This window comes from Apodemus sylvaticus, chromosome 17 (genome assembly GCF_947179515.1).
Source record: "Apodemus sylvaticus chromosome 17, mApoSyl1.1, whole genome shotgun sequence".
Taxonomy (NCBI): Eukaryota; Metazoa; Chordata; class Mammalia; order Rodentia; family Muridae; genus Apodemus; species Apodemus sylvaticus.
This window is the reverse complement of record NC_067488.1, coordinates 51613512-51625774: the sequence shown is the minus strand read 5'-3', so window position 1 is coordinate 51625774 and position 12263 is coordinate 51613512. Positions and strand designations below refer to the sequence as shown.

The following is a 12263-nucleotide window of genomic DNA, read 5'->3' as shown; positions in this document are numbered from 1 at the left end:
GAGGAGCTGAGGGTTCTACACCTTCATCTGAAGGCAGACAGGAGAAAACTGACTTCCACTTGGTTAGGAGGAGGGTCTCCTTGCCCACCCCCACAGTGACACACTTCCTCCAACAAAACCACACCCACTCCAACAAGGCCACACCTCCTGCTGGGCAGTGGTGTCTCACGCCTTTAATCCCAGCACTTGAAAGGCAGAGGTAGGCAGATGTCTGAGTTCGAGGCCAGCCTGACTTACAGAGTTAGTTCCAGGACAGCCAGGGCTACACAGAGAAACCCTGTCTCGAGAAAACCAAAAAGACAAAAAAACCAACAACAAAAGGCCACACCTCCTAATAGTGCCCCTCCCTGAACCAAGCATATACAAACCATCACACTAACCATCGGACGCCTCTACCCTGAATCAAGGCTTCTTAATGGCAAAGCTAGAATCCTGCTTTGCTGGTGTTATATGGTGTATATGATAGACAAACCACAGCTGCTCTGCAAAGAGTAGGGACAGTGCCAACCTGAAGGAAGCCCGGGACAGGGACTGTTTGCTAGGGAAGGGACCTGGGCACCAACCACCTCAATCAATACTCCCAAAGTGACCATTGTCCCATTCTGACAGTGACGAGGACCTCATCAGTGCCCCCAGTTCTTTAGGGGGTGGAGTGTCTCTTACAGGTTCAACAGCAAATTCAAAATATCAGTCTGTAAGGCTGTAAGGATTCACTGGAAAATCCCCTCCACCCCTGCCCAGGAGTCTTTCAGAAGGCCCAGCCTCCCCCTGAAGGCCCTTCCCCCAGAGGAAAGCTTAAGAGGCCAGACAAGACCCTTTCTGGCTTTACGCCAGCCCACACCACAGGCAGGAGGCCCACGGCTCAGTTTCCTCGGCAAAATAAATCTTGAGACTCTCTAAGCGTCTCAAAACGCACGATCTTCTCCCGATTAACAAGCCGGCCTGCGTGTTCTTGGCTGCTTGCTGCCGACCTCAATTTAAAAACTGTCTGCTGTTTAGCTGCTGGAGAGGAAGGGCCCGGGAGGTATGGAATATTGAAGTTTGAGCCCCCGTGCTGCCAAAGCTGGGGGGGCGGGGTGGCCTCCGACCCTGCTCCAAATCTGAAGAGCATTCCAGAAGCCTGCAGGAGGCCCACCCAGGCCAGCCCGCAGTGTTTGGGGGAGTTTAAGTGGTCATTGGATGAGTATGGGGGTATCGGGGATGGCTTCAGTGGGACTGGCCTTGTGAAGGGTAGCGAGCACAAAGTGGCCACAGATGAACAGGTCTGTGTTGCTGGAGGACAGCTCCCGGTGGAATGGGCTGTTATATATACCACATGGAGAACTGACAACGTTCTCGGAGCCCCGATTCCCGGAATGGCCTGTCTCCCCTGCTGCCCCGAGCTGTGGGAAGACCTGCTGCCTCTGTCCCTTGCTAGGAAGTGCTTGGGTTTTCTGCCTTCTCCCTTTCCTTACCTCCTCGCTAGCTTTTGGTTTCTTAGGTCTATATGTCTAACCAATGGGGCTGCCTCTGTCGTGTAGGAAGGAGAGGGGTCAGGAGCAGGGAATCCGAGGTGCCCTCAGCCTTGGATGTGTCTCTGCTTCACTCCCTACCTGCTGAAGAATCTGCCGCAGGGGTTGACTTTCTTGACTCTTAGTCGTCCTCTGTCTTGGCTCCTGCCTGGATGCCTTGTGGTGGGGAAATGGAGTCTTTTTGAGAATCATGCTGTGCAGTAAAACATGCAGAAGGCTCACACGGGGTGAGGGGACTTCTAGCGAGCTGTCACTTCACCTTCTTGTCCCCCCACAGGAGGGATATCAGTGACCCACACCAGCCCTCCGATCAGGGTCTCCCTGGCAAACACGGATGTGTCCTTTAGCTGCAGAATCCAGTACGCCGCTGGATCCGAGGTCATCATTTTCCCTGTTAGCTTCTTTCATGTGGATATCCATGGCAAGAGAAGCTTGGAGAAGCCGATTGATTGCCAATACAGTCCTGGCATGGAGAACCAGACCATGGATTGCACGACTAAACTCAGCCTGCCAAATGCATCAGCCACAGGCACTTACTACTGCATAGTCAAAGGCCAGGACACGTGTCAGAGTGATGGTGTCTTCATTCTGGTCAGAGGTAAGGCCTCCTCACAGAGCCTTCCAGGCAGAAGGAAATGCAAAGTCACCAGCGTTTTCTCTGCCTTGTCTTCCGGCTTTACAAACAGAAGCACCCCTAGGAAAACCCCATCCTTCAGCTGTGCCAGGCACCTGCCTTTGGGTTGAAAGGGAAGGGGCCCCAGGCAGTGGTGGCGCATGCCTTTAATCCCAGCACTTGGGAGGCAGAGGCAGGTGGATTTCTGAGTTTGAGGCTAGCCTGGTCTACAGAGTGAGTTCCAGGACAGCCAGGGCTGTCTTGAAAAAAACGGAGGGGGGGGCAGTATGTGGATCTTCCTCTAACTGTCTCGGACAAGTAACTGCAAGAGGTCATTCAGACCATTGGTGCTGTCAGCAGTGTGGGGGTTGGGCATGCACACACACATGGACTGGGAGCCCTTGACTGAGTGAGCATTTGCTTTGCATCATGGGTTCTTAGTTATGATTCTCAGTGGCATGAGACCCCCCCCCCCACACACACACACAAAGTTAAGAGCAAGCTGTGGTCAAAGCCTTAGTTCTTTCTCCACCCTCCTCTGTGAGTCCCGCTGGAAGGGGCTGGGGCCTTTGGAATCCCTCAGAGCGGGGTTTGAATTCATGTCTTAGTGCGTGTGAACTTGGGTCTGATCTTCATGGCAGTGCTCTGCCCAGTAAAAACTTCAGCGATGTTGGACAGGGTCGACAGTGAGGACGGCAACCTGGTGATGGAAGGCACTAATCTGGGCCCACAAGGGGGTCACTCTGTGCATTTCTGTCAGCCAGATGGAGACAGGGAAGAAGGCTGGAGGGAGGGCTCAGGAAGAAGGGAGGTGTGCCCCTTATCTAACCCTGGTGTGACTTTCCTTGCAAGCCAGAGTAAGCCTGTCTCCGTCAACTCACACAACACATACTCAGAGAACCATTGTTTCAGATATAGGGGAGGGAGTCCCCAAAGCTGAGCTGACTCACACGGGGTCCCCTAGGCAGCCCTCGGTGGTGCCAGCTGACTGAGGGAGCAGGTAACCCAGCCCTTGTCCTTAAAGAACTGTGGTTGTCAACATATACAGGAGCGAAGCCAAAGCCCTGAAGGGTTTCAGAAGGCCCTTGATAAGGTCAGGAGTTAGAAATGGGTCAAAGGTAATGTAAGGCTTTGGGACTAGGGGCTGACGAGCCAGGTGAGACATCCATTTCTCCTGGGAAACTCGCCCTCTGCTCCCTGCTGTCTTCCTTTCCAGACACAGCGTACCAGCCACCTTCATTCAAGGTCCGGGAGGCTCTGCTGCTTGGCTTTACCAGTCTGATGAGTGTCCTGGGAGTGCTGGGGACAGCACTGCTGCTTTGGAAGAAGGTGAGGATCACATAGACATGCAATACAAATACAACACAAAAATGAGTCTCCCGCCACCCCCATCCTATAGAACTGGGGAGGCTCCTGGGACCAGAGGCTGCCCCCGTCACATCTTTGACCCTTGAGGGGGGGAGCTACACCATCAGCCCACAGCCCCATTTTGACCCTAGGTTGCTCATTCCTCTAAGAATCTGGAGAAGCTGTGTGGCAGTGGTGCACACCTTCAATCCAGTGCTTGGAGGCAGAGGCAGGTGGATCTCTGAGTTTGAGGCCAGTCTGTTCTACAGAGTGATTTTCAAGACAGCCAGAGAAACCCTGTCTCGAAAAACCAAAAACCAAAACCCCCAAAAGGTGGGAGAAGACACAGGCTCTCATGCTGTCCCCAGACAGAGCCCTGCCCAGCAATGTACAGTGAAAGGGACTAAATGATGCTGTGGGCCCAGCCCACCCTCACATATCTCCTGTGTTCCCTTCCATAGCTCCGTGAAGACATTTCTTCTCACCTCACGACCCCACAGAGTGAGCCTCAGAGAGGCTGTGATCTGCGCATGGTTATATAGAAGGCACATGACAGAGTCAGGGCTGGAGGGTTTATGAAGGGGACAGTTTGCTCCACCTCTTCGCCTGGCTGTTTAGTTTGTGGTGGCTCCTTGGGAGAACTGACTCCCCACTGGGTACCCCTCATTCTCACCATCTCTCAGTGGTCTCTGGGTTGTTCCCTGCGGCAGCCACAGCCTATGCGGCAGGATTCTGCACATAGTAGGTGCTCAGTAAATATCTGCTGAAGGGAGTATAATTTACAGGGTCCTTTCATGGTTATTAGTAAATAACGTGGATTAACTTCTCAAGTGGACCTTAGCTGAGTACCTACTGTGTACTGGGCATTCTATTAAAGGTTAGGAGGAACCCAGAGGAAACAAGGAGACCAAAAATCTCAAGATAGCCTGCGTGGAGGTGCGTGGAGGCTGGGGAAGGAAGGGGCTGGCTTGTAGTCTAAGTTTGCCCCTTACCAGCTCTGCAAGATTGGACAGGGTAATCAATTCCTCCCTGCCTCCCTGCCTCCCTGCCTCAACTGTCTCCCATGGACATCTCAAGCAGAGGCAATTCCCAGCATCCTGGCTGTGAACAGAAGGGGTGGGGGCGGGGATGCTAGGGTAGACCTCAGTCACTTTGAGCACCAGAACAGCTACTCTCCCCAGAGGGTGACAATCGCCATGTCTTCCGTCAGTCACTGAGGCAGGTGTGATGACTTCGCACACATTCTGGCTGCAGTGGCCTTGGCAGATCCTGGGTACCGTTCTCAGAGAGCCCTTCTGTGCCCCTGGGTGACTGATCTGCCCCGGGGCTTATGCGTCCACGTATTGATGAGCTGCCAGGCCCCTTCCCGAGCTCTGGACCTGTAGAATGAGTGTGGTGACAAATGATGTCTGGGGCTGACGCATCTCCACCTGGGGTGTCCCACTCTTTGGCACTGTAAGCCTCCTACCTCTCTCAGTACCTGGGGCTCAGGATTAAGCGCTAGATCTGCGCTCAGCTTGTCCACTCATTCTCATAACCAGTCCCTCAGTCTCTCCAGGGTCCGGGCACTTCTCCCCGCCCCATGTCCTCCTCAGGGTCCTTGCTTGTCTCCCCCAGTCTGCTATACAACCCCTGGCTTCTGCATTTCTGTTGTCTCCCCATCTGAGTGCAGCCTCCCCTCCCCCACCCCACCCCACCCCTTGGCGACAGGGACTGGTCTCTGGTGCCTGGCACTTAGTAGGTGCTAGTGGGAGGAATTATGGGATATGTGCTGATCCCTGAAAGATGAATAGGACCTGGCTAGGGCATGAGGAGGGCAAGGTGACATCATGGCTTCCATCTCAAGGCGGGAGAAACTGAGGTTTAACAGGCCTCCTGGCCAGTTGCTGGCAGTGTATGGAGAGCTAGGTCTCAGCCCAGACGACCTTCAGTGTATCCTACTGGCTGACAGAGAGCTAGGCACTATGGGAGAAACTGCACCATGGTTTATTTATCTGATAATCACAATCTAATCGAGCTAATTTTGGCTGCTCGGGTCAGGGTCCTAAGGGCGACAGAGCTGGCTCCAGGGGACAGAGAGCATCCCCAACCCGCACATCAAAGCACAACCTAACCCAACCAAGTCTTCAGCAGTGCTCCTCCTCTGCCCCTATAGGAGTCCCACTTCAGCCCACCCTCCTGGCTGGCTGGCTGGCTGGACAGGGCTGAGGGGCCTTTGCCCTCCCCTCCCCCACTGCCCCTACGCTTCCATCCACCTGCGTCTGCATATGGAGGTGGACCAGAGCAAACCTGACCATTTCCATCTCCGGCGGCTCCCACTGTTCTCACCTGTGACCTGTCCTTCAGCTTTGGTGGCATCTGGACAAGCAGGCTCAGAAGGGGACCCTAGCCACCTTGACTAGAAGGAGGTACAATGTGCCCCGAGGGTCCTAGAGGTCTGACTGTGACAGTGTCTTCAGGAACAGACAGTGCAAGAAGTTACCAAACCAGTGTTTTTTTCTAGGGAGAGCCTCTCATTAGCTTGACAGGCCTCAGTTTCCCTCTCTGTTAAATGGAAGTCCATGCCCACTCCCCTGTCCCTTAAGTGACAGATGACAAGGACAGGGTTCTTTCTGAATCATAAACCACACACAGATGCCATCAACTGTCTGTATGAGATGTACAAATGATCACAAAACAGAAGACAACACCCCAGGTAGCACTGGGGTGGATTGGCATCTTAATGAACGCAGACGTGGGTTCAAATCCTGCCCCTGTTGATTATGGGCTGTGAGGTCTCACCCAACCCCTGCCCTCTCCGGGTTCATGTGCAGAGTGCAGAGGTGACCCGGGAGCTCCTTTGTAGATTTGACAGGGAGCAGGAGCAGCAAGGCATGTCTTCCTGCCTGGCTCCGTGTTCAGAGTTGTACACGCTGAGACTGGGGGTGGCGCTGGCTTCTGCCTGCGAGTTAAGTAGCTCTTGAGTGCTAATCCGGGAGTGAATGGGTTGTGGATTGGCAGGTGGCCAGGGTTTTTAATTAGCTCCTGCCCCCGAGATGAGGCCGTTCGCTCCACTGTTGGCAGTGTGGTGCCTGCGATGAGGGGGGCGTCCAGACCGCCTCCCCCTGACTGCCACCCCAGCCCTGCGCTTTTCCAGCGGGGTGACCCAGAGCTCTCCAGTTCCACTTGCTATTTGCTTCAGCCTTGGGGAGTTTTCCAAAGCCGGCTTGGTTCAGGCGTCTTACCTAGAGCCCTGCAGGTTCCCTGCTGCCACACCGCCCAGCCTGACAACCTGGCTCTCAGGGTGTTTAGCCTCAGGCTGACCTCTCCTGAAGTTCCTCAGTCCTGCCTGCCTCATGTGCTTCTGCCTGGAGCCCTCTCCTCTGTTCATGCTGAACATACTCAGGTCCTCATATTCCTCCCTCCCGGGCCTCCCCTCCCCACACCCCACTCCTATCTCCTTCCTGGGTCCTTGAGTGCAGGACGCTCTGCGGTAGTAAAGTTGCTACATATTGCCCACCCCTCCTGCAAACTTTAAGTTCAGAAGGGCGGGAATGTATTCACCTTTTCCTACTGTCCAGCTAACAAAGGGTGTTCAGCAAGCCTGGGGTGGTTGACTGAGGGTTTGGAATGCCATCGAAAGCCTCCCCTTAGCCCCCTCCTTGAATCTTTGATCGTCTTGCCAAGGGGTGCTATTGCTGAAGACATTGAAGCTAGAGGGAAAACATCTTCCTTCAGGCCGTGCAGTGCAGTGTGAGGGGCTGGCTGACATCCACTTGGGATCCACCCACCATTTGGCTCCCAGGTCCAGGCCCTGTCTCCCTAGAGTCAGGCACTCTGCCTTTGACTACGATGTCTCTTGTGCGTCTCTGCGTTTTCCTTTAGCTTCAGGCACCGCTCCCTGGAGAGGGTGGGTGGCATGTGTTGAGTGATTAACTTTTGTGTGGCCCCATGACAATTGCCTGGTGGGGTCTGTAAGGGGAGGGAGAAGGGAGAGCTATTTCTCCTCAGCCTTGGCAGCCTTGGTTTCCTTCTCTCTACAGAAACAGATATTAGTTCTGGGCAAGCACACTGCTAAGACATGCCCCGGTCTCAAATCCACCATCGGAACCACAAAGCCTCCAGCAGAATCCATCTACACGGTGAGTCCCAGGACCCTTCTACCTGTCTCAGACTCGACCCAGGGCCTGACTAGCCGTGGGGTATTTCTGTGCCTCAAGTTCTTAATCTGCAAAATGGACACAGTAATTCTACAGATTAGATATCTCTCTGTCTCTCTGTTTCTGTCTCTGTGTCTTTGTCTCTGTGTCTCTGTCTGTCTCTCTGTCCTTCCATCTCTCTGTTTCTGTCTCTGTGTCTTTGTCTGTCTCTCTGTCTCTCTGTGTCTCTGTCTGGGTCTCTTTCTGTCTCTCTCCCTGTTTTGTTGTTGTTGTTGTTTTCCCCAGACTGGATTTCTCTGTGTCTGCTTGTCCCAGAACTCCCTCTGTAGACCAGGCTGACCTCGATGTCAGAGATCCGCCCGCCTCTGCCTCCCGAGTGCTGTGATTAAAGGGGTGCGGCGCCGCCATCCAACCAAATTAGATATTGCTACAAAGGCGAAAGGAGAGATGATGTGTGGGCCTCTTCAGGAACATGAGGCAGCCGAGCAAACACTGGCGAGGATGAAGAAACTTCCTACATCTGATCAGATTATCCCCCAACCCAGCATGCAAGCCTCTTCCTCTTCTATTGCACAAGTGACATTGAAGCAGAAACAGCAAAAGTCCCAAAAAGAGGAAAGGGCCAGGCGCCGGGCCACGCCCTTGGGTTTTTGCTATTCCACCCACTCCCTTCCTCAATCACAGCAGCAATCCACACAGGACTGCATGTGTCATGTGCCATTGCGTCACATGTGTTCCCCCTCCCCCACCCCACAGTTCTCACAGTTACGGGGGGGGGCGGGGGGGGGGCATAAAGAGGCTGTGCCTGCCCGGCCCCCTGGACAAGGGACTCTCCCTGTGCACTGTGGTGCTTGCAGTCTGTGAGTAGTGTACCTTCAGTGTAGAGAAAGTGAAGGATCTGCCTCCATTGTCAGCCATAGCCACCAGGCTCCTGGCTCCAGGCCTGGCCTGTTAGGTAGCCAAGTACATAGTTCGAAGGGTGTTTGCCAGCCATCCTTGTGGACACGTGAGATCTGGCCACAAAACCCCACCCAGAGCAAGGTCAGAATTCAGCTATGTTCTCCCAGAGTGGGGCGGGTGGCCACGAGGCCAAGGAACATTTCCCCGGGGGCAGCCTTGGCAGCTCTAAGAACAGGACAGTTCTCAAAGGGCCCTCAGTTTCTCCTCCCCGGGGACTTCGCGCCAGCTGTCGCAGCGTATGCCACCTCAGACTCCCACACATTCTCTCTTCCTTCCCAGCAACTCAACGCCACGAGAGATGATGGTGTTAGCTGCCACACGTGAAAAATCAATCTCTCTCTTTCAATCTTTCCCTCCCTCCCCCTTCCTCCCCTCTCCATTTCTCGCTCTTCCCAGAATAAAACCCAAGGTCTTGTGCACACTAGGCAAGAAGTGCAGCGCCTCTGAACAGGAGCCTCAGTCCTTACACTGCTTTTATTTTGAGGTTTGTGTTTGGTTCCTGTTACCCAGGGTGACCTTGAACTCCTAACCCTCTGTCTCCACTTCCAGAGTGCTGGAATTACAAACTTGAGCCTTACTGTCCAACTGTACTTCAAAAATTTTAGAACTACCCAATTAAAAAAGAAAGATTTAGCCGGGCGTAGTGGCACTTGGGAGGCAGAAGCAGGCGGATTTCTGAGTTCGAGGCCAGCCTAGTCTACAGAGTGAGTTCCAGGACAGCCAGGGCTATACAGAAAAACCCTGTCTCAAAAAACCAAAAAAAAAAAAAAAAAAAAAAAAGATTTATTTGATTTTAATGTATACTTGAGTGTTTGTCTACATCTAGGTCTGTGCCGCATTGTGTGCCTGGTGTCCGAGGAGGAGGGCGTCAGATCCTATAGAACTGAAGTTATAGAGCTGTCTCGTGGGTGCCAAGGATCAAACCCAGGTCCTCTGGAAGAGAAATCAGTGCTCTTAACTGCTAAACCATCTCTCTAGCCCTATTCCCCTCCCCCACTCCGCCCCCTAACCCCCCCATGACTTCTCCTGGGCATTTCCCCACTGGAACAATATCCTTCTAGCAGATTTATTTATTTATTTGGAATGGAGAAGACTCACTTTATCCTTCTGGCAGATTTATTTATTTATTTATTTATTTATATTTTATTTATTTATTTATTTGGAATAGAGAAGACTCACTTTTGCCTAGGTCATCTTTCTGGTCTGTGTGTAGCATCTTCTAGGATTTGGACTGACTTCCTGAGTGTTGCAAAGAGGTCTGTCTAACTTCATCCAGGATCACAAGGCAGCTGGCTTTAGGGCTTTAGAAAGGAGATGTGGAAAGAGACGGATCACAGAACTTCACTAAGCCTTTGAGGTAGGCCTCCACCATTGTGGCCAGAGTGGTGGCACACACTTATAATCTTAGCACTCAGAGGCAGGCAGATCTCTGTGAGTTCAAGGCCACCCTGGTCTGTAGAACATTCCAGGACAGCCAGGGATACACAGAGAAACCCTGTTTTAAAAAAAGGGGGGGGGTCATAGGGAGAAGTGTGGGGTCGGGGGTCGGAGAGTCTACCAATGGGAACTGGACCTGGGTAAAGAAGAAAGTCATTAGCAAAAGTAATGATAATGTCAGGAGATATCTGCTGTGTGCCTAGTATGTGCTGGTAATTAATAGGACATCAAGTCTTCTTGGTAAGGATTTAAGGGACTGATGCTGTCTTCATTTTCTAATAGTGGATTTCTGATAAGAAGAAAAATACACATTGAGCCGGGCAGTGGTGGCACATGCCTGTAATCCCAGCACTTTGGGAGGCAGAGGCAGGCGGATTTCTGAGTTCGAGGCCAGCCTGGTCTACAGAGTGAGTTCCAGGACAGCCAGGGCTATACAGAGAAACCCTGTCTTGAAAAAATCAAATCAGAAAAAAAAAAAAGAGTAAAAAAAAAGAAAAATACACACTGGTATTGCATAGAGTGGCCTGCAGAATTGCTCACTAATTCTCATAGTTTCTCTGTGGATTCCTTTGAACGTACCATGAACCCTACTCTGAAGTCATCCCTGACTTCTCCATGGAAGGTTTCTGCTTGTTCTCCCTTTCACTTGCTTTATATAATGTACTTTTCTCTTCTTCATGGTGTCTTTAAATTTTCATTAATTTGTTTAGGGTGTTTGTGTATGTGTCTGTGTGTGTGTGTAGGTCACAGAACAATTTGCAGGAGTTCATCTTTTCTCTCCACAATGTGGGACCTTGGTTCTTTTTCTTGTGGTTTCTCAAACGACAGGGTTTCTTTGTGTAGCCTTGGCTGTCCTATCCTGGAACTCACTATGTAGACCAGGTTGGCCTTGAACTCACGGAGATCTGCCTGCCTCTGCCTCCTGAGTGCTGGGATTAAAGGCCTGTGCCACCATGCCTGACCCCCTTCATCTTTTCTCACACGAGCATTTAAGTCTATGACTACCACCTAAGTGGCTCTAGCTGCCTCCCTGAGATGTGTGTTTGTGCCGATGGCCGTCAAACCCAGGTGCTTTTACACACTCGCTCTCTACCACTGAGTTCTATCCCATTATCCTCAGTCTCCATAAGACTTTTTTTCATTTTTTGGAACTAGTTATGTAGCCCAGGCTGGCCCTGAACCCATGATCTTCATACCTCTGCCTCCTAAGTGCCAGAATTGCCAGTCCACTTAACCATTCCCTAATAAATGAAACTAATATGTTGCACTTTCATGGTCTTTCAGTGCAAACTTTCCATGGAGAATTCTTTTTTTGTTTGCTTTGTTTTTTAGAGACAAGGTTTTTCTGTGTAGCCCTGGCTGTACCAAAACTCACTCTGTAGACCAGAAACTCACTCTGTAGATCAGGCTGGCCTTGAACTCACAGAGATCCTCCTCTCTCTGCCTCCCAAGTGCTGGCATTGGCTTCTCCCCTTACTTCAGGGAGAATTCTTAGTTGTCTCACTAGTGTTCTTTTGTTTTGCTTTTTGATAATTTGCTTAATTAAAAAATTATTTGTTTGGGGCCTGGCAAGATGGCAGTTAAGAGCGCTGGCTATGCTTCCAGAGGACCTGGGTTCAATTCCCAGCACCTGCATGGCAGCTCACTGCAACTGCCTGAGACTCCAGTTCCAGAGCTGGTACCCTCACAGAGATGCATGCAGGCAAAACACCAAGGCACATAAAAATAAATAACTCTTTTAAAAATGTATTTATTTTTGTGTTGGGGAGGTTGTGTGCTTGCCCCAGCGTGCCTTCGGGGAGGGCAGGGGAAACCTATGGCAGTTGGGCCTCTCCCACTCCGTGGGCTTGGGGGTCTGACTGAGCTCCTGGGGGTCTGTGGCAGGCCCCTGTGCTTTCTCTCCTCGGCTGCCTCACTGGGCCCTGGATTTATTGTTGATGTTTATTACTTTATAATGTTCCCTGTCCTTGACTACTATCCGCATGTGCATCTACTCTGACTTTTCTACTCTGAACTCTGCTGAGACTTGCTGATTGTTTCACCTGACGCTCTCTCTGTGCACTCGTGAGGAGGAGGCATCTTTATTCCTGGCAAGCGAGGGTTCCACCTATGTCCACGAGAACCAGTTTGCCGATCACGTTGCTAAAATATTCTGTACCTTTATTGATCCCTATTGATTTTCCTTGTCTATCTTATCAGTTGTTAAAAGAAGTGAGTTATCTTCCAGGGAGATTGTGGGTTTATGTATTTCTCCTC

At 51.7% G+C, this 12263-nt stretch overlaps 1 protein-coding gene across 1 annotated transcript in view; it reads left to right on the top strand.

Annotated features, from left to right (window-relative positions):
* Nfam1 (NFAT activating protein with ITAM motif 1) overlaps positions 1-12263 on the top strand; it is a 37085-nt gene that overhangs the window by 14350 nt on the left and 10472 nt on the right. Inside the window, exons 2-4 of the mRNA XM_052160792.1 lie at positions 1789-2109; positions 3341-3453; positions 7494-7592. Of these exons, the coding sequence (XP_052016752.1) occupies positions 1789-2109; positions 3341-3453; positions 7494-7592 (533 nt within the window). The remainder of the gene's footprint in view (positions 1-1788; positions 2110-3340; positions 3454-7493; positions 7593-12263) is intronic.